The 26,149-nt window shown below is 39.5% G+C and overlaps 1 protein-coding gene across 1 annotated transcript in view; it reads left to right on the top strand.

Moving 5' to 3' along the window:
* The window catches only part of EPHA3 (EPH receptor A3), a 79,814-nt gene extending 57,480 nt beyond the window's left edge, over positions 1–22,334 (top strand). The window contains exons 11-14 of the mRNA XM_029083992.1: positions 2,728–2,877; positions 4,921–5,114; positions 19,698–19,853; positions 21,282–22,334. Of these exons, the coding sequence (XP_028939825.1) occupies positions 2,728–2,877; positions 4,921–5,114; positions 19,698–19,853; positions 21,282–21,387 (606 nt within the window). The 3' untranslated portion in view covers positions 21,388–22,334. The remainder of the gene's footprint in view (positions 1–2,727; positions 2,878–4,920; positions 5,115–19,697; positions 19,854–21,281) is intronic.
* Positions 22,335–26,149: the final 3,815 nt, after the last annotated feature.

The following is a 26,149-nucleotide window of genomic DNA, read 5'->3' as shown; positions in this document are numbered from 1 at the left end:
TGCTACCCTTAGAAGCAGCAAGGGTCAACAGTTTCCTCTTCTACGTCTCCACCTAGCCAGGGATTTGAAACATTTAGTCTTGAACCAAACACCAGTGTTGGTCTGGCTTGGTCCCAGCTGGAGAGGCTCTCCCATGGGAGCACTGGCAGAGGGGGATGGAGCTAAGAAGCCCCCACCAGCCATGGGGCATGGTGGTGGCCCCTCACGCTTGGGCTCCAGCAGCCCCACAAGCTGCACATTCCTTTGCAGATGTGGTCCATGGACTTGGGTTTGATCTGTAAAAGAAGTCTTCTGCAGTTTACATCTCAGGTAACATGGAGACAGTTTTGTCCTGGCAGTTGAGATGGTCTGGGGTGGGTGAGCAGCCCATGGGCAAGTCTGTGCCGAGAGGGCTGGTGTCATCGGCGTGCAGCCCAGGCTTCCCCCCACTAGCTCCTCTCTGCGGGCAGCACCTGGGCACTTTGGCCTTGCAGCCGCACTGTAAGTCCACTCAGTTTTGCAGGAGAATTCTGAGCCTGTGAGACGAGCGGGAGGTGTTTGATTTGGAAGCTCTTTCAGTTCGTGGTGGTGGGTTTTAGTTTGTGTAAATTTAGCATGTGGCTTTCCCCAGACATTGACGTTCTTTATTAGAAATCAAAGTTCACTCTACTAGTATGTGTAGAAAAAAGGTTGAAAAAGTGGGATGGATTTCTTTATCATCCCCACATCTAAAAGCGTTAAGTGGATTTGTTGTTAAAACACTAGGACACAGGAGAGCTTTCCTCATTTCTTGGCTGTGCCTTGGACTCAGAGGAACCCTGGATGTTTGTAAAGTGGGTATATTACTGCTTCTCAGTAGTGTATGAGAAAAACAAAATCATTTTTATGTTCTCAGTACTGCTATGGAGCAGCTCTGGGAATTGTGAATGAACTTAAAATGAATAGAAAAATATAACATACTTTTTGTGATTAAAGGACACCATCTTATAGACTTCCAGGTTTGAAAGAGACACACATCAGGCTCTCCGGTCTGGCTTCTGTGATGAAACAGTGGTTTCAAATACTGCTATTTATTTTCTGTATCCTATTTGTTGGTCCACAAGTAATGTGGAAATTCAATGTTTACCTAATTTTAAGCATTTACTTAATTTTAAGGGTTGTGTGTGAAGTGTAAGTTTGCCTTTTGGTTAAGGTAAGGAATCTGCTAAATGGGATGAGATCCATAAAAACTGTATGCCAAAATAGATTCCCTCTCTGAACTTTGCCAAGCCTCTGAGACATATATAGTGACATTTTGGAGGTCTAAATTGTAACCTGAGTAAATTCTACCTGTGTGGCTTATATTTAGTCTTAATTTGTGCAATATTAGCCATGAAAGTGCAGCTGCTTAGGCTCCAGTGTATTTAGGTTGTATTTAGGTTTCTAATTGACACTAATGTCCACAGTTCTATTGTTAACCAAGCTAGTTAATCTAAAGCTGGTGAATGTATGGCTACCCTCAGTGCGGGTACTCTTTATGGAGGTAGAGGCAAAGCATTAATATCTTTACATTTTATTTCTTGCTGCTTAGTCAGTGGAAATAAGAGCACTCCCTTCCCATACGGAGTATTGTGAGGACAGCTGTATGGTCAGACTGTAGTAACTCAAATAGCTAGTCTAGTGTGAAATCTTTAGAATATATCCCTGTACATGTTGTGCATCCCTAGAACTGGAAATTACTTCAAACTATCACAATTTTCTCTATTAAAATATTTTCACTCCAGAATTACCTTAAGGAACAAGTTTTGCACCGTTGTCTTTTAGGACTTACTTTTCTCATGTGTGACTCACAAATCAGTCTTAAAAACCTCTGTCAAAGCTGGAACTATTGGAAATTGTCCCTTTCCTCTAATTCTCATGTTGCAGAAAGTCAGCCTGAGGCTGCTTGTGTGAATTTCACTAGTTTGACCTATGGCACGAAATGATGGCCATAATCATGAGATGATGATGAGAGATGTTCTCCTAACTGCAATATTAATTGTAATGGTAACTTCAATTCGTTTCAAGTTTACATCATTTAATGATGGCTTGCTTCTCTTGTGACTGTAAAAAAATGTTTAAGACCACTTCCCCAGATGACATTTTTGCACTCTCCTCTCTGCACAGATGACCCCATCCAAATCTGTCTTCTTGTAACTGTCTCCTGATGACTTTGGAATGGGAAAATTTGTGCATGTGGTCACAGTCGTTGCCTTGTGCAATTGGAGGCTTGGTGTTAGTGAAACAGAGCAACATCGTGGCTCCTCATTTTCCATGCATGTCCTAGAAAACATGGAGTGAAACCACAGAGGTTCCACACTGACAGGGAATTCACCTGAAATGCCTTACAAATATACAAATCCAACCTCGTACTAGATTTTTTTTATCCTTAATGCTGTAGGACTGTCTTTCCAGTTTCCAAACATTTTATAACTAAAAATCAACCATACTTAACATTATCTGTGCATCTTATGCTACACATAAATATATATTTGCATATATGTACATGCATACAGGATATATACTATACTATATAGCTTCAGTAGATTTTGCACCGTGATGTATTTTACTCTCTTATAGTGTACAAGGTGCTTTCATGACAAATGGCAATAGTATTTATGCTGGTTTTTACACCAATATATCAGAGATTTCTTTAAAATAATCAATCATGCAAAATTATATTCATTGTATTACAGTTAAATGGACTGTTTTATTTTCTTTTGCTCTTAGGGGGGCAAGATTCCTATCCGATGGACGTCACCAGAAGCCATTGCATATCGGAAGTTCACATCAGCCAGTGATGCGTGGAGCTATGGGATTGTTCTTTGGGAGGTGATGTCTTATGGAGAGAGACCATACTGGGAGATGTCTAACCAGGATGTGAGTATATTGTTATCTGAGTTATGTTCTCAAATAAAGGATCAAGCTGTGAAAGGAAGCGAAGCATAATGAAACCAGGTGGCTCGGAGTTTTTTGACGTTGACGTTGAGAAAGAGGTAAAAATGAAAATCTCTGAATCTCTCTGGTCAGGTATAAGTTCTAATGGCTGGTTTTAACAAAAAACCAACATCTCTTTTAGCAGGGTATTTTGGACCTCTGAAGGAACATATTAGGTAATTGTATCATGCTGGTGGTTTTCTGTGGGATGATTCAAACAATTCCACAGCAGTGAGGTCATTGCCTTTTACATTCCTCAGCTTATTGTTAGAAAACTCTCCTAAATTTCTCTTGATCCCCTTTGGTTTCACTTGTATAGTATTCTGTAGAAGTTTTCTGTAAATGTCAAATACGCTGAATAAATTGCTCTTGGAGCTTGTGAAAAAGAGAAGCAAAGCATTTGTACTAAGAGTTTAATGAAACCAAAATAGCTCTGGAAGTAATCAACAGATAAAATAGAGAATGAGAGTGATCTATATAGAAGACTTCCAATAGAGGCTTCTTTGCAACATTAGTGAACTATCCAAGCCTGCAATCCAAATGATTAATAGATCTCTCATGGTATTTTTGTAAGAAGCATAACATTTCCCCAAATAAGATTATTATTATATCTATTTGGGGTTCTTTTTTCTGTTTTCTTATTACTCTTAGATTTATTCTATGGGAGTTACTCATGAACCAAATTTTCTGAAATACTGTCACTAACACAAATAGATTTTCTAAGGAGTTGGTATATATTGTTACTAGTACTAAATTTTAAAAGTCAGTAACATGGTTGTAGTCAGACAATTTCTATCCTAATTTATGTTAAACAAGGAAAAGAGAAGAAAACTTCCTTTCAAATGAGCACCTCTGGAATACAAGTCTCTGCAGCAAACTGTGTATTTCTTTTAATTAGTCCTAAACGACTTTTCTGTCCTTGCTGGAGAGTAATTAATTGTGTAGCTGATACACTAGTGGAATGCTGTTAATAATAGTTGTTCACATTAAAATGAGGAATAGAAGGATTAACCTATTTCTGTGCCTCTGCTTCGTGTCTATGTAAACCATGGGCTGTTTTCCTATCCCTGTTCTACTTCAGAGTAGTTTTTCCTGCTTTTGTGTTTTCCTATCCCTGTTTTGACTCAGAACTTAGTTTTTCCTGCTTTTGAATTAACTGATCCAGAGAGAAATGGAAAAGTTAACAGAATATGGCATTATCATTTTCTACTTAAATACATTGGGTTTTGTATTCATTGCGCAATAGATACTGTAGGACTGATCAAGAGCTGCTGTACTCTAGTGAATAGATTGTATCAAAAAGCTTCATAACTGTCAATTCTAGGCTATCTTTTTTTGTTTGTTTGTTTTGGTCAGTCTAGACAAATGATAGACAAGCTAGACAAATTTTGTCAATCTAGACAAATGATAAAAGAATTGGGCCTGTGCTGCCTAGTAGGAAGTATACACTTATCCTTGTGGTAAGTTTTGAAAATATTTTCTGTCCCTGGGAGATCAATTACAACCAAATTTCTTTACAAGACCTTCTGTCTGTCAGTTCAGGATCGCCCCTGAGAGGTGGGTTGGTTTTCTGCTGGATGCAGTGTCCACTGGAGAGGGTGGAAAGCATGTGGTGCCAAGGGTGATCAGACAAGAGATATTCAAGACCTTTTGAAGTCTGGTATGGTTAAGTAAGCACTTTACTAGCTGGAGCTTTTGTTTATGGTTTTAGTTCAATCAAGTGTAAGTTTTGGAGATCCTTTTTAGACTCTCACCTTCCTCAAAGTCACATACTGTATCTTAACTCCCCTACAGCCCTTTCTGTGTGCCTAATTTACTGCCTGGTTTACTTTGCAGATAAACCAGAGGCATTGCACGACAAGACAATTAGTGAATAAACACATTTGTTTAAACACAGAATGTCCATGTGGTTAATGCGGTTCACAGAACTGATAAAAACATGATTTAAGTGCCCTTAAGTTTTCAAAAACTTTTATCTTTGTGCAGGTGATTAAGGCTGTTGATGAAGGGTACCGCTTGCCACCTCCTATGGACTGCCCAGCTGCCTTGTATCAGCTGATGCTGGACTGTTGGCAGAAAGACAGAAACAACAGACCCAAGTTTGAGCAGATTGTCAGCATCCTGGATAAACTGATCCGTAATCCCAGCAGTCTGAAAATAATCACCAATGCGGCGGCAAGGTGACATACTACATCTTACATTTCCTAGAAATAAGTGTCTTTGATTTCTTCATCTTCCACAATTAGGATTTGTTTGCTTTGTTCACCCACTTCTTCAACTTTTAACCATATCTGTTTGTGATCTTAAAGGCTAGAGAAAGCTTCCTGACTGTCCCTTTGGGAGAAGGATTTAATGTTGTTATTATTTTTTTATTATTATTGCTGTTATTTTTATTAATGATTTGCTATTATTTATTCAAATTGTGAAAAGCTGTTATGCTAGAGTTACCAAACTCATTGTAAGACTGAGCAGAGGTTTGGAAGAAAAACACAGATGGCAGATTTGGCCATCATGTCATCTTCCTTTTCCTTCTGACCTTAGGTGGTGTTTTAAGTGCTTAGTGTTTCATAGGTTACAGCTAGCCATGTGCCTAAGTATCTTTCTGAATTCGAGTCCAAACACACATCCTCCACTCTTACACCCTGCTCTGACAAGTCACCTTAACTTTAATCATATAAGTAATCTTTTTGCTTTCAGTAGGACTCACAAACTTAAAAATGCACTTAGGTTCCCTGTTAGATCAATGCCTTAACTAGGAATTCATTTCCAACCTAGGCAATATTCCTAATTGCATATAAAAAACATTCATTTATAATCCTGGTTATTCAACACACTCTAGAACATCACGATGATGAGATAAGGATTATCTCATTGAGAGAGAGTAACTGAAGAGTGTGTCAACGCCTAAGGACATAATGAGGATGTGGTGAAATAATAGATTTGGTTAAGTAGGGTTTAAGTGAATTGGTTTATGTAATGCACAAAACGTTGTACTCTTACTGAAGTGATCTGAAAAGATGTGAAATGAGTTTTAGGGTGAATGCTAGCGCAAAATCCTCTGTCTTCAAAGCAGAAGAGAGAAATGGGAGAAATGCACTCTGCTGCTTCAGACCCAAGTCTTGGAGGGTATTTCAGTGGGCAAGAGACCATAGTCTGACATGAGGCAAGCTTCAAAAAGTAATACAGCAAAACAGTCCTCTCAGACCTTTACTTCTAATGCAGCACGCTTCTTGACGTGGCAATTGAATGGGAAGGCACGGAAGGGAAACGGAGCAAAGGCGGTGGGAAGAACCACGTTGGTACAGCAACCTGCCGTGTGGGTGACGTGGACCTTCCCTCCTTTTTTCTGGCCCCTGGCATTGTGTTGCACCCTGAGCTGGAGGTTGGCCATCCCAATTACCTCCTCCTGCCTCTCCAGAGATGTGACAAAGCAGAAATGAGAGGAGGAAGGCAGCCACATGAATGGGCTTTGCTTTCAAATATATATGAGAAGACTGCTTGCACAGTAATTATGTTTCAATAATTTAATTGCTGGGCATTTAAAACATTGTAAACCAACATGCTTACCAAACAAATTATTGCTGTTACATGCCAGGTAACGGAAAACAAACAAAAAAACCCCACAAAATTGTTGGTAAAAACCCCAGACTATTTAAACACTTATCTTCTCAGTCAAGCACATTTCTTCTAAACACCTTACACCCCTGTTTGGCGAATGATTGCTGCAAATAATTATTTTGTAGGGCTATACTGTAACAATCTGCTGAACAGGTGAGTTGGGAATCACAACTAACATGTTTTGGTTTGGGGATTTGATTGCAGAAGCCAGTGCTGCATGTTTTGCATTGCAAATAGAAGAAAAGTGTTCCCTTTGTTTACTGTCCTTCCAGTTAGGGAGTTGAACCACAGCAGAGCTGGAAACAATATTGACTCATCATTTCCAGTTTACCTGGTTGTAGCCAGTAAAAACTGATATCCTCTAACAGAGACCAAATTCAGTCTGAGTACTGCCTGGACCTGCTGGGTTCTGCACAGGAACACCACAGTGCAGTAGTGCTCTCACCCGTCTCTCTCTTGGATATGAATATCTCAGTAAGGCTGTACATCCATACCATGATGTTGTGTTCTCTGCTCATGGCACAGCATGGGGAAGGTAGGGAGAAGGCTGCTAACATGGCAGGGGAATTCTCACAGCTGCTTTAGGTGAGCTCTCAGTAAAATGCTCCTTTTGGCAGGGTGCTACTTTGGCTTTGATGTGGAGCACATTCCTGAGAAGGGGTATGTCAAAGGTGATTTTTATTCCCTCCTTCCCAATTACCTTTGTGCTGCTACATCCTTGCATCTCTTGCATTCCCAAGCAGTGCAGCGTCTCTCCCTCTCTGCACCTCCTCGCTCCCTGGTTGCAGATGGGGGGACTGTGAGGACACTGGCATGGGTGAGCCCAAGCCCTTCCCCTCGGTTAAGGCATTTGTTGCAGTTCAGGTAATGTGTGATCTGTGATCTCTCCATCTCACTCTCCCCTGTTGGTGTCCGCAGACCAACCGAGGCTGTCCTTCAACTTGAGTATCATAGAATGTTGTGAATGAGAAGGGACCCACAAGGATCATCGAGTCCAACTCCTGTCCCTGCACAGGACAAGCCCAACATTCAGACCATGTCTCTGAGGGCACATGTTGGCCAAATGCTTCTGGCATCTTGTCAGGCTTGGTGCCATGAGCACCTCCCTGGGGAGCCTGTTCCAGTGCTCCACCACCCTCTGCCTCAAGAACCTTTTCCTCATGACCAACCTCACCCTCCCCTGGCACATCTTCCTGCCATTTCATCTGCTCCTGGCATTGGTGGCAGCCAGCTCCACATCAGCTCTGTGTCCTGCAGAGGCACTGCTGAAAGGTGACATGGCTTCTTCTGCTGCAAGAGCTGGTAGTGCTCCTGGCTGAGGGTTGAGTGCTGGAGATACATTGAGCATCACTTTCTGACAGACTGACAAGGAAAAATAAGAAGCCAGGCTTAAAATTTGGGTCTTGTTGTAGCCTTATATGCAGAAATATGTAACTGATACAAAAGGGCAGTGAAACAGGGCAGCTTCTCAAAAAGGAGACCTGTGGTCGGATCCCTGCCGGGGTCCTTGGACTGTCGGCATTGCTGTGGAGGGACAGCAGTCTGCGTCCCAGCCCTGAGGCCTTGGGGGTTCCATCGGCTCAAATGGCTGCTCTCAGGTGTTACTGGTGTTATTTGAGGCTGTAGCGCTCCCACAGTGCCTCTCCCATAACCGTAATAAGCAATTAATCTAAATTAGAGAGATCCCAGCTCTCTTTTCCCCATCTCTGTTGCGCTACTGGAAGAATGCTGAAGCTTTATGCCCACCATATGCTCGTAGGTGTTCAGAATGTACTTGGTCAGGAAAAAATGTTTAACCTGATGATGTCTGTTGCAGATGCAAAGCCTGTCTCTTCTTACAGATTTTAGAGCTGATGTTTGTTTAAAATAGTCACGGGGCTGTTGTATCCTATTTAAAAGCACGTTGCTGGAGGTGCATAGGATATCCCTGTCCTCTGGTACGTTACCGTTAACTGACTTCAACTGAAGGATGTGCTTGAGTGTACGTCTGATTCCAGGCCATGGCCCAGGTATGTTTTATACTAATACCTCATAGGAATACAGGAGAGGAGTCAAAGCCTTCATTTCTGTGTTTCCTTTTCAGTTTTCTATCCCATCTGGCCACTCCATGGCATCTAATATTTTCTCGATACCCCAGGGGATGTTTTTATCCTTATTGATCGTCTCTTTGCAGACTTTTCTGTGTGCTTGTGAACCCTACGTCAACAAATGCTTTTTGGTAGCCTCAGCACAGCAAACATTTCATTATACCTGTCCTGGTGTTTTTTGTGCTTCATCTCTAAATCATGTGGAAATTCCTTTCCCGTTCCTTGTAAAGTAGAGCGTATGACTGATTTCTTTCTTACCTGTCAAAATTCACTTTTTAATCAGGTGGCCACCTTGAGCTCTTGCTAACAAGACCTGCACTGGTTATGGACACCGGGGTGTTTGTGTCCTTTAGGCTGCCTGGAGTTATCAAGCTCTGTAAAAGGCTGTAGGAACAGCACTCAGTACACAAACAGTTGTACAAGTCATGCAGTTTTCTAAACCACAACCTCATTATATTTTTATTTGATTTATGTCTTGCTGTTCTTTCCTGTTTTCTGAGCATGATGTTCATTTTTATAAGAGTCCTTAGGTTGTTTGGATATCTTTGGGGTGGAAGTGAGTTCATAGTTCTTCCAGTTTTGATCAGGTTCATTATTTTTCTCCTTGAGCTTATTATTTTTCAGTCCACTGTGTATTACTTCACATTTGTGAACATTTCATGCGGATACAAAGCAGATGGAAAGTTTTCTAAACTTGAGCAGGAGAGACAGAATCACTTCACCCACCTGCTAACCAGTTGGTGAGGCTGTGGTCTGAAAAGGGCTTATTAGTTGTTGTTTCATTTGTGGGAGGAAGAAATGGAACCCAGGAGTCATGCAGCTGGAAATGCTTTGTATACACTACAAATCTTAAATGGACCTGTAACACTTCATTTTCTTTATCTGTTTCTTTTTTTTCCCCCCACGTATTTAGATTTCTGATTTTTTTTTCTTGTTTATAGTTCTGATTCTGATCTTTTATAGATATGCTGGCTCTCTAGAGTTACAATGTAGATTATAATTTCATGTATATGAATCCTACTCTTACACAGCCATTTGAAAAAAATATATTTAAAACATAGTGTATAATTAGAAATACATTTAAAGCATTTCTGTGTCCCAAAGTGCATTAAGCTGTTGGAGGATAGTGTGACCTTGAGGTATAATGGTTCTGATACAGGAACCCAGGCAACCCAAGTGTTGTGGCAGCTTTCCTATAGTTGCTGTGTATGTTCACATCTGTTATTTAGGTGTGACTAAAGTCACTTAGTCTTCATGAGCCTGCTATAAACCAAGACTAGACAAGTTAATCCACAGCTCTGCTGAGAAAAAGTATTTTAAAAAAAAAAATTATTTTTTTTTTCTAATTCCAACATGTGTTTTTTAGAAATGGTGAATTTCTGCCACATCTCTGATTGATTTCAAAATTGGGAAGGAATCCACACAGAAAAATAAACTATTTCTGTATTTGCTTTTGTTTCTATATAACTTTTTGGTAAAGTGAAAGTCAGTGTCAACTATTGCTGCTGTTGTTTCTTTATATCGCAAGCGTATATTTAGGAGAGGAGGAAAGAATTACATTGCAAACAAAGGGAGAAAACCACTTGAGAATTCAGGGTATTTCTTTATTAAGTGATCTGTAACAATTTTTTTGTGTTTCTAATTGTATTAGTAGCTACAGCTAAGTGCAAGAATTGCAAGAATTTGTCTCATATATCAAATGCAGAAAACAAACAGCTGATAATCTTCCTTGTAAAAAAAATAATTATTTTATGAGTTGCTCAGAGTTAACAGACGACAGTTTTGTTAGTTTCTTTGTGTCTTCACAGAAAATGCTACTTAATCTGCATTGCAAATTGAGAAGAAGATCTCAGAGGAAGGGGATTGTAATGAGACATTTATTGTTCATCTTTATTCTCAGTTCATATCTAGCCCAAGCATCTAATATGGAAAGTCATTATCACATCTTACTGCTTATGGGGAGTTCTGTAACAAAAATCTGGTGAATTTTGTCCGCTTATTAATAAGATGCCGGTAGTGTGGTTAGAAACATATTTGTGCAACAGTTTTAAGTTTGGAAATGCAGCTATCAAATATTTTGCATAATCATTCGGTCCTCATTTGGTTTTGGAAAATGTCAAAACATCCTCCATTTCAAAGGCAACTGTCTTATTGGGACTTTTGAAATTATTGTTTTGTTTAGCTAACTTTTCTGTCTCTCTGAAAATTTAAATTACCTTCCTCACTGGAGGATTAATTAGCAAGTTTGCCCCAAATCTTTGAAGATGAAGGTGTTACTTACAGGCTACCAGCACTTGTAAATAGGATTCAGCATCTGTTTCTTCTGGCATGGAGCTACCTTTAGTATGAAATACATGGAAAAGGGTGAGCTTGCTCAGCAAAGGCAGTAAATTACCTTAAAGCCATTGGATTTTGTAAACAGAGGCAGGACGTAAGGCTGGTGTTCTTGCACTTTATAGACTCCTCTGCTCTTCAAGCACTGCTTGTAGCATCAGCAAGCCAAACTGCTTTCCAGTCAGTCCTTGGGTTTAAGATACGTTCAGAGGATTAAAAAGCAGAATTTGTGTTCTCACACATAAAGGCTTCTGAAGGAAAGTTTTATTTTGTGATTTCAAGTACTCATTTTAGCCCCCTAGTCTGCTCTGGGTAACATCATAAATGTGAAGTGTTGCAAAAGGTGAGAAGTTATGTCTGCTTTTTATGTTCAGCTTATTAAAGGATTTCTGAATAGATGTACAAAGTGAAAAGCTGATTCTGAAACAGGGAAACCAAAACAGATTTTTAAAGAAATAATACTACTTACCAAAAGAAAAAATGTTTAAAATTATATTCATGCTAATTTCAAAATGAAGACTGCTCTGCATGTTAACTATGCACCTTTTAAGTGTGTAGAACTTAAATAAAATGTAAGGCCCCATTTCTTTTTTCTAGAATAAGATACCTTATTAAGCTCAGTCAAGTTATTTTTTATTTGCAATAAGGAATATGCACTAATCTTTGTGTTTGTGAATGCCAATTAAGGTACATGGATAAAACCTGTACCTTAAGATAAAACGTGTTACCTGGAAGATTTTACTGGAGACCCTCAAACTGAAGTTTACAAAATGTGTAGTTGGATTCTTGAAACTGCACTCAGAGGACTTAGACTGTATATCTCATAACTATTACACAAATTTCAGATCTTCCATTAATTTCCAATTTCCAATTCTGTGATGGGGAAGCAGCATACCTGACTATGGAAATTAAAAAAAAAAAAAAAAAATTATCCATGAACAGTTATGTGAATTTTTCTTCAACCTCCAAAATAAATATATATTTTTTTGGTAATTCATTACACTGTGTAACTCTATGGGGGGGGATTGGGGGAAGCATTATTTGTGGATTGTACTGCAGCATTGGTGGTAGGTTGGGTTTCAGATCTCTTATATATTAGAATTTCTCCATTTAAAATATTAGTTCTAGAGCTATTGTTGTGGCTAAGGCTAGGAAAACAAGAAAGCCATGTATTTTCAGAAATAGCTGAAATTCTTTTAATATATTCCAGGAAATTTAGGGATTCATGGCCAGTTACTCTTCCTGATGAAAAGATTAAAGTGTTAGAAAATGTGTATTAATAATTCCTCATACATTCTTTCATGTGTTAGCAAGTTCTTTACAGCCATCTCCTGATTTTCTTGAATTTGATGTGTTGTTTGAATTATTCACTGGAGTAATTTCCTTGAGCAGTTTTTTGCATGACTTGTTATTTGCAAGCAGGTGATTGCAAGTGTTTCCCACTAAACATGTGCTGTGTTATCCGTCATTGTGGCCCTCTCACTGGTGTCCAGTGTGATGTTTGCTCTCCAACATCCAGAGGCATCATTTGCAATTTAAAATTTTAAGTTTGCTTCTCACAAAGTTTGTTTCCACTTAAAATCTGATGATTCAGTGGAAAGTCTCGAGTAGGCTAGCTTGGTAGGATATTTATGAAAATTAAACTCAATAGGAACAGCAAACAGGTCAAATAAAAAAATCAGACTGCTCCATTATGCACCATAATTCAAGCCCTGTTTTTACAATAATATTTGCAAGAAAGCAGCTATTTGTGTTGGCTGAACATTTTGTTGAAAAGTTCCTCTTTTTTGCCATTTAGGTCATGAGGCTTCAGATGCTTAACGTATATTGCTGACCTGCTGTAATATTGCTTGTTTGCTTCTCCCTGTTAGGAACTTTTAGGCTGGAGGGCTGAAGGAAGGAGATTTCAGTTTTACTTGGAGCATTTCGGAGAGGACTTATGCTTTGTGGTTGTCCAGGCATTAACAACAGGGTCTGGGTTTGGCCAAATGCTGCGTAACACAAGCCTACGTGTGAATTTTTAGCCTTGTTCAAAACCCAGCAACAATATAATCTGTGTCCTAAAATGGACTGCTCGCTCTAAAAGAATTCAAGTAATGTAAGCTTCCAACGCTAGCTCTCTTTCTGAAGTCTGTTAAACATAAAATAGTGAATTTATGAAGGGGGGGGGGAAACTTTAACTACAAATCACAAAGAAAAATGGAAGATGACAGTAAATTATACTCCTTGGTGTCTAATCATAGATTGAATTGTGCAGGGAATCCAGGAATTAGACTGAGGAGATTTTTAGGGACTTAGTTAGTGTGTGAGAAACAGAAAAGCCCTATTTCCACCCGACTTTTCCAGCAGTCACTAACACCGTGCCCGAGGCAGACACTCATCGGCCATTCTTCCTTCAAAGGTAAAGGTTGCTGGGGCTCACTGTTAACAGAGACAGTAAAACATCTATTTGCAGTTTTACGCCTCTGATTTGACTCAGCTGGTGAAACTTGGAGAAGAATTCACAGCAGACCAAGTTGGGCACCGTATAATTTAAATAGTAATGCAGGCAGATCAGCGGGTGGCCTGATGGTGAGCGTTTGCTGTTTACTGCCATTCCGGGGGATTTTGTTCTGCTGTTCTCAGCTCGATGTGTCAGGTTTACAACCTGAAACCCTCGTTAGAGTTAAAGGCAATTCTGTGCTGGAAATGCTGGAAAAAGAAAGTGCACGGAGCTGTTGCCTGATGCCGCAGCCAAAGTCTGTAGAAATTCACAGCGTGGCCAAATGTGAGGGAGAAGGGCGAGTCATACGCAACAAATGGTAGATACAAGGAGACAGAAAAACGTTTTAAAAGCTCTCTGAGGCATTTTTCTCCCCCTCTTTTAAAGAGCCTATAGACTGTCCTAGCAATAATGACCAGTTGCTATTAAAGGTCTGTCTTGGGGCCAGCTACGAATCCCAGCAAATGGCCACGTGACGTTACTTCTGCAGATTGAAAGCACAACTTAAGCTGTATTATGAGAAAAAGAAATCTGTTTCAGCAACGTGCTGGTATTTTTTGTCTTCAGTGGTTTTGGTGTGGGGAAAAAGTAAATTGAGGAGCATTGATACATCCAGGCATATGATTTATTATACCAGCAGGACACTGAAAAGTTATAAGCCCCTTGAAAAGCATGTCCCTGCATGAGGGGCAGCTAAAGGAGTAGGGAAGACTGGAGAACTGACCCATGGGGCAGCTGAAATTGTATTTGCTCATTATCCCAGAGGAAGCTGTGGCAAGTTCTTTGCCAACAGATAATATGGAGCTAGAAAAATAAAAAGTCCAGGGTGAGATTTAGAGAGATGTATCATTTAGCAACAGGCCAACAGCCTCATCTGCATTCCTTTCCCCCGTTGGTTATTTATATTACCCCTTTTTATTTCCCCAGCTCTCTTTTGACTCCAGAGAGTAGTCACAACCTGCATATTCTCAGAGTGTGCAAGTGTGATATGAAGCCCCCCACAAAATGCAGATGTGCCACCCTAAGAGGTGAAAAGTATTTTAGGGACTAAGTTACAAATTTTGCAAAGGGTACCTTAAAAAATGGGCATGAAGAGGTAGAACTCCAAAGATTTGTATCTTTAAGGTCCAGGGATAATCAAGTATATGCAACGACTCTACTTCTACTTGTCCCCTCCCTGGAAGTGTTCAAGGCAAGGTTGGATGAGGCTTTGAGCAACCTGGTCTAGTGGAAGGTGTCCCTGCTGCTGGCAGGGGGGTTGGAACTGGATGAGCTTTAAGGTCCTTTCCAACCCAAACTATTCTATGATTCTCCTCAGCATGTAATTTATTTACTAGTTTCATGTTGATACACATGTATACTTAGATTATTCTGCTTGCTGTAGAAGTTAAAACTAAAATTTCTTTGTATGCCAGCTGTTGGGTTTTTTTTGTTTGTTTTCTTGAAATAGGAGATATCCTTGTTAGACCTGAATTCTGTGCACCAGGTTACCATAATCATAAAGCACATAGGATTTGTGTTCAAACCACGCCTGTCTCCCTCCTAGGGAGCAATTTCACTTTATAAAATCAGCTTACAATTACCTAAAATTTGCCACAGGAAATTACTTTATGTTTTTTAAATGCATTCCCCTTTAAAAGAATCTTGACTGCAGAAGGGGAAAGTCCAGATTTAAAAACTGAAGGTTAGTTGGTTTGGTTTGGAGGAAGGGTTGCAACACGAAGTCCAGGGTCATGTGTGCACAACTCCTCTGTGTATTTGCAGAATACCAGCCTTCATGCAGAAGAGGTGTCAGGACATTTTCCTTTTATTTGTCTCAGTTCCTGGATTTTGTATCCCTTTCTCACCAGGCAGCAGCCGAGCAGAGACAAGATTTCCATGCCATATTGGGAAGGGTTCTAGTGATGTTTTCTGTGGTCTTTGTCATTCCTATATGGGGCAGCAAAAGTTTCCCTGTGTTGTGACAAAAAGCTGTGCTAATGATAACAAACTGTAGTTCTCCCTGCTACTGGGGGTGACTCAAAGGTTAATTCCAACTGTTAACGTAATGGGCACATCCAGAGAAAGCTTTCAGCAACAGGACATTTTGTAACTGGCACCTCGCTGTTAAATTTGTCTCTCTAACCTGAGTCTTGCTGATTTTTTTTCAGGGCACCACATGTCAGTAAATACAACTGTCGATGACGCACACAGTCAGGATGGACAGAATAGAAAGTCTTTCCGTGACTGTTGAAAGATGACACAATAGGGTATATCATAGTTGGTCAAAGCAACAAAGTGAAAAAGAGTTCCAAAAAAAAAAAAAAAAAAGAGAGAGAGAAGAAAAAGAGAAAAAGACAGAGGGAAATGTTCTATTTTACTTCCCCTGAGCAAACATGTAATTTCCATGATTTCTTTTTAATGAGTCTCTTCTGAAGCTAGTAGGTACTGATTTATGAAAAGCTGTAAAAGATCAGGTGGAACTCTGCAGGATGTCGTTTACAGCTGCACGGATTGCAGCCCATCTAATTTGTCTAGTAAAGTGTGAGCTCATGGCGCACATCACCCAGCCCATAAATTTCATGTTCAGACCTTCTGTCTAGGGGCTGGGTCAGGGGGAAAAAAAAAAAAATAAAATAAAATAACTGCCGATGTGTGCAGATGCTCTGAAAGCCCAGCTTTCCCTCGGTGCATGTGAGGAGACATCACAGACTCTTCTCAGTGAGACAAATTCCTGTTCTTTGATAAACTGTCCAGATGTCCTCTCTGAGGAGGAAAGTAACTAATTTTTGTTTGGAATCCTACAAGGAGAAAAATGATACTTTACAGTGCTGGTTATTCTGAGGTCACTTGCATTAAAATTAGGTCATATTTTTTGTCCTGATGATACTTTGATCCAAGTAATAAACATAAAAGCTCTTTTGGGCCACTCTAATTCCTAATCCTAGAGACCTGTTCTATTTCAACTTGTTTATACTTTTTTTTTTTTTCATTAGTGATTCTTGAGTCAGGCCTTGTTTTATTAGATTAAAGTTGAAAAGACATACTAGGCTGGAAAAAAAAAATAATCTGCATGCTTTATCACTAAGATCACTTCATAAATACTCTTAATAAATGTCTTGGGATTCCAGACGCTATACGCAGAAAACAATAAATAAAAAGCATTGGCTCTTCATGGGACAAACAGTAGTCGGGGAGATGCAAGCTGTACAGCTACTGAATAAAAATATTTTTGGGCTTGATGACCTAACCTGAGCCTTTAACTGGAGGGTGTTTAAAGCTGTGGATCACACAGGTGCCAAAGATCTGTTGTTAGCACATGAACAGTAACCTGGGGCGTGATGCATCTTCTGTCCTCAGCTCAGTCCCCGTGTCGGTGCGGCCATGCTGTGCCTTTGCTTCTTTAGTGTTTTGGGGACAAAGCAGGGTTCTGGTGTCTTCTTGTTGCTTTTATTTCTGGCTACTGCTTTTCCCAGGATGCGAGGTCTGTAGTTGGTGACAGTGATTACAGTCATTTGCAGCAGCTCCTTGTCCTGGCTGGGCTCCAGAGGGAAGGTAGCCAGGCAAAAGGTATGAAAATTGATGTTTAATCTACAGAAGTGTTATGTCCATTTGTGGTTTTGAAATTAAGATTTTTCCAGGATCTAACAAACTCTTTAATTGTAGCTTATGATCCTAGAAGGGAAGAAGATATTAAAATCATTTTCTGATCCTGAAATATATCAACTAATTGATAGCAATTGGCAAAAAAAAAAAATCAGAAGTGAAAGGTGCTGTTTAATGGGTAACCAATATTAAGAGTTATTGTATTGCAAAGCTATATTTTCCATTTCTTCAAAAGTAAAAGTCTGGGTGTAACTGATGTGATATCTCCAGATTCCAGTGCGAGTCACATGTGCTGCAGGAGTTATGCTATTGTAATGCTACTGATCTTGCTGAAACTTAATAAAGATTTGGGATTGAGATGTTTTGTTTAGATTTTCTGGGCTGCTTATGAGCTAAAATTCAGTGGTATTTAAACGCTTTGTTTGCTTTGGAGCTTTTACAAACTCTCCCTTTATGTTTGTTTCAATGCTTAGAGATGGCTTGGGTTTGGAGTGAGGAGGGTGTTTTACAATGCAGATCCTGTGATCTACCTGTTACACTGCGTAATCTCTACCTTTAAATTACGGTTTTAGTCTAACCACGTCTCAGTTTCACTTCTTTCCAGTGACAAAAGTCACTTCAGATGATCACTCTAGTTAGTCAGACTCCTGTGCTGGTGGTGTTTCACTCAAGTTATGGGGAAAAAGAATTATGGAGCAGAAAATGGACTGTAAAGTTGCAGTATCTGTCTGCTTTGGACATTCTTTCCTGTGTGGGTGGTCAGACACTGGAACAGGTTGCCCAATAAAGTTGTGGATGCTCCTCCCTGGAAGTGTTCAAGGCCAGGTTGCATGAGGCTTTGAGCAACCTAGTCTAGTGGAAGGTGTCCCTGCTCATGGGAGAGGGGTTGGAACTGGATGATCTTTAAGGTCCTTTCCAACCCAAACCATTCTATGATTCCATCTTCTAGTTCAGTCTCCTGTGCTCATGAGTAGCACCATCATAGTAGCACAGCCAAGCACATGCTTAAAGCCTGAGGTAGGTACTTGAAATAGAGCACAGGTGTTTCTGGATGAGGACTAAAAAGCTGTCCAGTATGGGCATATGTTTGTCAGTGGAAGGGAAAATGCAGAAATAGAGTTGATATCTCTAATAACATCTGACTAATCGAGGAAGTCATTATCATGCTAATTAGCACCAAGAAAGGTAATTAGAATTAGTAAGATGTCTTGCCAGTAGAAATGAATTACTGATCGTATTGCTGTTCAGGGGCTTCTCATGCCCCTTAGAAAAGACAGCAGGTCAGTGAGGAGGGACAGCTGGGAGCAAGTTCACCTCTCTGAGAAGAAGACCTGTTTCAGAGAGGACAACCTTTCTTGCCTGGAAACGTGTGTGTCTCTCCATGGACTGCAACAATAGTTTAGAAAACTAGCTGGGCCTATTTCTAGTATTTTTAGGTGGCTAAAATGAGATGTTGTAGAGCCTGAATGTAGTGACTTTATGGGGAAGGGATGACGTTCATTTTTAGCCTCAATACCCACAAATAAGTCACAGTATGCTCACAAGACTGTGAAAACAAGAGTCCTCTTACCAGGCAGAACTAAATTTCTGGATCAATATGGGAGCAGCCACTTCAGCCATTTGCAAGATGCAAAGTGCAGGATCAGCTGCAATATATTCCTTCTTGATAAAAAATTATATATTTAATCCTTATTTTCAGAAGGATTTTTTTTCTCAAAAGCTTCTGGGTAGACATGCAGATGGAAAAAGGTCAGAGAAGCATGGACTTATGTTTTGTTTGATTCATTGAGTTGTTTTGTTTGTGTCTTACTGGTTTCTTCGTTGTTGTTTAAGTAGAGAACTTGGATGCAAGTCATGTCAGTTCAGCATCCTTCATGATCACCAAAGGCAGGAGATGACTTAGTTCTTATTTCTAAATTATTTGTATGAGATCCTTATGGAAGTTTCAGTCTTAAGAGTGAACATCAATTTTAAACTGGACAAGGCAATTGCATTTTAAATTTGACTAAGCGTATTGAATAACAAATTTCCTCATTTCTGCTTCTGCACACTGCAGAATGCAAGTCTCTTGCAGTTACATTTGTCTCACAAATTCACTTAACATTTGAATTTTAGATGATACAATTTCTTAAAGCCACTAGTATCTTGTTATTTGTGCTTTTAACTTACTAGCAGCATTTAGGATTTGTCAGTGGGCTGCAATACTCTGAACATTTGATACATGTAAATTCTACCAACATGCTCAACATGGAGTCTGGAGTGTGCATCAACGTGCTCAACTTGGACTGTAGAGCATGTGTGTTGTTTGGGACTAGGTGAATCACATAAATATAGTCTAAATGAGGCTGGTTTTTGATGATGCTTCACACATTAAATTGTAACAATACACTTCACGAATTGGTGGTGCTTCAGTGCTTTAAATGTGGGCATGAGAAGCTGGAGTTCTTAGGCTTAAAATGATTATGCAGCGTTCATCAGAGGTGCCAGCATGAGTACATGTGGTGGCCTCAGCAGCAGATAACTTTCACAGACAGACAGAGAAGCCACGTCTAGCCTGGAAACTCCTGCTGATGCCAGTGCTATTTAGATACAAAATAAATCCACACATATCCCTACTCCCTGACTTTCATAATATTCTTTTTTTTTTTTTATTTCAGGCCATCAAATCTTCTCCTGGACCAAAGTAACATTGACATTTCAGCCTTCCGCACGACAGGTGATTGGCTCAATGGTTTTCGGACAGGACAGTGCAAAGACATTTTCACAGGTGTGGAGTACAGTTCCTGTGATACAATAGCCAAGATTTCTACAGAGTAAGTTTGAATTTACTACAGCTCTTCATCATTGGTTATGGCTAGAGGTACAAGTTTGAACATAAGCATGAGAGTCGTGTTTTTATGTGGAGTTTCCAGTTTTTAGCTAAAATATTCTTAATGTAAATTATTCCAGGAAACCTAGATGCTCTTGTGATTGTCTGGAGGTCACAGTCCCATACCTTTTTCTCACTGATGCCAAGGAAATTCCCAGTTTCTTCTGATGCAGTAGCACCGTGCATCATCTGGCACACCAGCCTCACTTTCTTTCGCTCACAGTTTAGGAGTTTCTGTGTTCATTCTTTATATCCTTCCTTTTATATGGCAGTTTCCCCACAGCTGGCACGTGTGCCAATCTTTTCCTTTATTGCCCACCTCATGTTCTATCAAACCAGGTGAGACAGAGCAAGTTCTTTGTAGCTGCTTTCCTCCTACAAGCTAATAATTATCCAGGGGCTGAACTTCCTCCTGCCTCCAGTCTTGACATTTAAACACGCTAAACTTGGAAGTTTATAACTTGTGAATTTATTACATTTAAATGTGATCTATCTTTGTTCTTGTGATAAGGACGAGTAGGCTAATGTTGTCTCTACACCTGAAAAGGCATCAAGTACAGTTGTGAAATAACTGCCAAAGAAAATCTTGGCTCTTTGTTGGGCTAGCTGCGTACACGACAAGTTATGAAGAAGTAAGCAGCAGCTGCGGTGTCGACAATTAAACACATCAATGCTGTTAATTAGTGTATTATTGCAACTATAAAAAGACTGCTAATGGCTTTTTGTAACAATTACCCTTTGGGGACAGTGCAGAAATCCTCTAGGAATGCCCAATTTCCTGTGAGCCACTGGTTAATTAGCCCTTTGTAAGTGTTAAACCACTTCTGTGTGCACAAGGAACAATGAGACTGGATGGCCTGGAGAAATGAGAGGTGAAAAATGGGGTAGGCAATGGAAGCTTGGCCACGTAGCTGTTAATCTCAATGCTGATACCAGAGTTAAGACAGTGGTTCAGAGGGCTCAGCACATAACAATGAGGTGTCAGCACTGCTTAGAAACAGCGATCAGGCTAGGGGGATGGAGAGAGTAGAGAGGCTCAAGATCACAACTGGCCCAGAAGTCACCTCCTTGCCCCTAAATCCCAGTGTGTGTATCACTGGAGAACACTTTCATTTTCTTTTCTTCCAGGTAAGCAAACACAACAAGGCTAAATGACTTTTTACTCTTTTTTTTTGGCCTCCTGCTGTTTTCATACAATGACCTTCAGTATTTCTCATACCAGGGCTTGTGTTTCAGCAGTATTGCCATATTGGGAGGCTCCTCCAACGTAGTAATACAAGATGAGTGAGTTGATTGCTGTTTGCCCACATCAGCGCTAGGAAATGCAGAGACAATATGCTCCCTCACCCCATGCGTCTTCTCTTTTTTCCAGTGACATGAAGAAAGTCGGCGTTACAGTTGTGGGAACTCAAAAGAAGATCGTTAGCAGTATGAAAGCTCTAGAAACTCATACAAAGAGCAGCCCTGTTCCTGTGTAAGGTACCAAAATGATGTTGCTCAGGAGAGGAAAAAAAGAGAAAAGTTGCGTCACAGAGCAAAAGTGATGGCTGATAAACAGCAGAATTTACAGGAGTTCTTTGCAACAGCTTTGGAAACATAATGGTTGAAATTTCAAACCCACTAAGACACTCAAGTATTGAGTATAAATGCCTTAAAAATAGGAGCGAACTTGTTTTCTATCTGTTAATCCTAAAGGGTGGGTGCTCTTGACTGACTGTTAATGCAGATAATAAATTTCAAAAGAAAAAAAAATGTAAAAAATCCTTCCAAGTAAAAAGCAGTGATACTAAAACCTAGAGCCATTTGAATATTAAGTGACTGAATAACACGAAAAACCCATGGACGTAAAAGCTGTGTATTTGATCTATACAGCAAACAAGAAGAAAAAAAAAAGACTTGCAGTATTTTTATACAGAAGAGATCTGTAACAGGTATTTTATTTCTTTAAAAGCAAGGAAAATAGAGGACTATACCTCACAACCTGTCTGGCCATATTTACTATAATGTCATTGTAACATGCTATTTCAACTTCAGAAAGGAACACAGAAATAAAGTTTGTAGTGACTTTGAGCTAGTTGACAAAAGATTTTTACCATTATGTTAGCTTCCCTAATTGTGTTCATTTAAATAGAAACAAGTCTTAATTTTTAAAAGACTTATTTATTTCCTTTGGGTTTTTTTTCCATTATTGTTTATATTTATGCTTTAATACCTTAACCTGGCTGTATTATTGCCAAGTGCCAAACGTTATCAAAGCTTCATTGAGAATTCACTGAGAAATTGTCTGAGGGTTAATTACTAGATTATCTTATACTCATAATATCATATATGAAATACAGAAGGAAAGAAAGATGGTCTTTTTTCCAGCTCTGACACTAGACAAAGCACCTGGACTTGTTGAGATTCCTTCCATTTGCTGTGAGTGGTATTTTAACCCAGGCTTGAGTTTTGGCAGAGTTCTGTGCTTATGGATCTCTAGATTGGTATCTGCCCTGGTCAAGGCCATCTCATTTACTTCCCAAAGGCTTGCTTGCCTGTCAAAGGGTAGACCCCTGTTCTTAGGTGGTGTTCAGGTGGGAGATGTGCCTAGCAAACGTAAAAAAGAGTCAGGGTTGCATCCTGCATCAACTGAGGATGGTTTTTGAGTTCACTGGGGAGTGGTCCATTTCTGGCTTCCCTATGGCAGGCTTTGTTCCCAACACTGGGAACTGGGAGGTGTGCTACCATGTGGGCAGCCATTGATGGTTATGTTGAGATGGTGACTTGCAGCCAAGGATAAGTAGATAGTTTAAAAGGATGACTTAAGCTGTGAAATGGGACTTTGATATCTAATTTTACCTACGTCTGAGCTAGAAGACATCTGTCCAAGTGTTGCCGTCCCATAAGGAACTTGAGTTTTTCTCACAGTTCCTTACATACCTGTTCTTTGAAAGAAAGCAGAAGGGAGTGTGTCTTTAGGAGAATATTAACGTTTTGCAGTAGGAAAAGGAGCCTGGAAGGTGGGATTTGAGAGCACGTGTTCCTTGAAAGAAAGCAGAAAGGAGCCTATCTTTAGGAGAGCATTCACATTTCCCAGTAGGAAAAGGAGCCTGGAAGGTGGGAGTTGAGAGCTCTCCCTATCTTCAGCATCCCCATAGCAAACCCTTAAGCTCTTGCCCTGGAGCACATCCATGCAGGTTCTGAGCAGACACGACTTCACTCTGAAAATAAGTGATATAAATTGCAATGTGAGGCACTGCTTGTGCTACGTACAGGGCAGCTTCTTAACACGCTAAAAGTGCTGCCAGACATGCAGACATCAGGCTTTGGGCGCTAATGGAAACCACTCTGATTCCCAACTTGCCGTGATGGAATTTAAACCTGATTCTGATGAATAACAGTGATTCCCTTTAAGCCCAAGACTGTGTGGGAGGCAGATGACTATATGGCACACTACCTTTCACTGTGTCTGCAAAAGCAGGTAACGAGTTGTGCTTGCTTGCTTGTGTTGGTTTGGGTTTTGAAGCTCCTTGTAGCACAGGGCACATAAGTAAGGGAGGAATCAGTTCCTTGGATTTCATAGAATCATTTGGTTGGAAAAGACCTTTGAGATCATTGAGTCCAACTGTACCTGTCCACTACTAAACCATATCTCTGAGCACCTCGTCTACCTGTCTTTTAAATACCTCCTGAATCAGCTTTTAAATTGTTCTTTATGGGTCCAGGACTTATAAAACATAGAGACACACAATGCTCATTCCACAGTGCTAAATAGAAGCAGAATTAGAGACTTTTTAATGAGTGCTGGCAGTGAGCATGCTGTAAAGGACTGGATTTGAAACACGCTTACAGGGTAATAATTAGTAATATTTTCTGAAAGAAAAATGAATGGGTTTTAAAGTAAGTTGAAATAAAAAAAATGAACAATCAAAGAAAATGAAAATAAAGCACTTAAGATGTAAAGAACACTTCTTATCTGCCACAACCTATTGTGAAATGCAGCATGCTGAATAGAAAACCTGTATTTTCTGTTGCTTAGTTCATGCAGAATCTTTCTTTTCTTCAGTTTGAGATTGCTCTAAATTGTTAGTGAATTTGAGTCACCAAAATCCATTTGCAGACGTTGTCTGTGTGGGGACAGCTTTTTATAACACATTCCTCATGATGTTTTTCTTCAGTTTCATTCTGCTGCTGGAGACTGGAGGTGAGGGGGCTGGGGTCAGGGGGGAAGACATCTGTGAAATGCTTCTAAAATCCAGTTCTCAGAGTTTTAGATGATGATTGAAAACTTGCACCAACCACCCTCAGTTTTCTCTTAGTATCATGTCACGTTCCTTGCCCGCTGTTTGAGCATGCTCAGCATAAAAGATTAAATCTCATTGATGCTTGAGAAAAAATAAACTTCTTTTTTTTTTTTGCTTTTCTTTTCTATTAGGAGTAGACAGTTTTAAAATACGTTTAGTTTTCTCTCCCTGGCAAAAGTTGATTTGTACTGTAAGTGGCCTCTGTTGCAAGCATCCTATACTCCCTGTCCCCGTGTACATATGTATACATAGCAGTGTACAATTCTTCATTGTGGAGTAGAGATACTAGAATTTGTGTGGCCATCTTCTGTACAGGACTGGCATCGGTTATCGACATCAAGCAAAATGCAACTACTCATAAAATGACATGCCATATTATTGGGTTTGTATCTTTACATATAGTTTCCATTTTATTTATTTCTGTTAACATATCTAGTTTTGTGCTGTTAGCATTCAATAAGCAATGTATAGATGTGATTTGATTGGCAATATGTATTTACTTTAACTTGTATTTCAAAGCATTACTTACTCATTTAGATTATATATTGTGCAATTGTAGATGGCCTCTTACTAATGTAAAATGATTTGTAGTGGAAACATTTATATTTTTATAATAAACATAATGAAAGTATTTTTTACATACTGGAATACTGAGGTGATTGCTTGGAGGACCAAGTAAATTTATTTGATTAGAGAAGTGTGATAAAATTGTAATTAAATATGGATAAATTCTGAGTGTTAAAGCATGGGTTGGAGTGAAAGCTAGATATTATCTATATTATCTATTAAAAGAAACAATCAGTGCAGGTTTTAACTAGACAGACCAGCATTTGTGCTAAACTGACTTACATCAGTCAAAGACTTTACTTTCTCCATGGATACAGGAAAACATCGTCTACTACAGCCTGCCTATGGGATGGTGAAAAAGCTGTCATTTATTTTAGTTGTGTCAAGTATTTCCAAACTTTTACTTTTTTTCCTCCCTTGCCAGTGGACCTCTTTTCATCTTATTACTATGTTGAATCCAGTAACAGATGTACTTTTCAACAAAATAAAAAAGCCCACCGCTTACTGTAATTTAACCCCACGATCATTTCTTGCCTCTGAGTATCTGTATTAGATAATAATTTGCTCCTGTTTCGTTATATCCCTACCAATTTATTTCTGTACTCTTCACTGACTTCTGGTGTCTTTGAAAATGCCAACATACAACTCAACTTTGCATCTCAGGAATTATCTTCCCAGAATAATAGGAGTGGTTTAAATGTTCACCAGTTACTTGAGGAATGAAGTTACAGGATCTTTCTGTACCATAACTGATTTTGCATGCTTTTGTATATCGCTGTGCTTACTGCTGCAAAACAATGAATGATATACCTGTCCTGGAGTCTGTAAGTTGATAAACTTTATGGACATGGATATAGCATACATTTTTGGTTGTTTTTTGTTTTGTTTTTTTTGCATTTTTTCTTGGTATCTTTAATAGAAATGGGAATCACAGAAAAGAGCTTCCCAAAAGTATACAGACAGAAATTGGACTTAACTTTAAATGACAACAGTGAAACTGAAATCCACTTCCTGACGCCAGTACCCCTCATGCTGCAATGGGTACATACAATGTCATTTCAACTTCTACTGAGTGGGTTTCACTGCTGTAGTTGAAGGACAGGGAAGCAGCTCTGTGGGTCTAATCTATGCAATATGTAAACTATTTATATTGTGAATAGGTTTCACTTCAGCAGCTCTGTTGCACTGATTTGTGTCTATCCTTTTAGCCTTACTGGTACATTGTGTGTGTTTTATTTCTCAAAGGGCACAGTGGATATTAATGCTTTTATAACTGTTGTGTTTGTTGTAAAATAGCATTAATATTCCAGCTAATTCTGGAACAGCAGTAAGATATGTTCACACGAACAGCAACAGAACAAACAAATGACCTGGAGTCCACCACCACATC

This window comes from Antrostomus carolinensis, unplaced genomic scaffold (genome assembly GCF_000700745.2).
Source record: "Antrostomus carolinensis isolate BGI_N321 unplaced genomic scaffold, ASM70074v2 scaffold593, whole genome shotgun sequence".
Taxonomy (NCBI): Eukaryota; Metazoa; Chordata; class Aves; order Caprimulgiformes; family Caprimulgidae; genus Antrostomus; species Antrostomus carolinensis.
The sequence above is the reverse complement of the archived record's forward strand: the minus strand, read 5'-3'. Positions and strand labels throughout refer to the sequence as shown.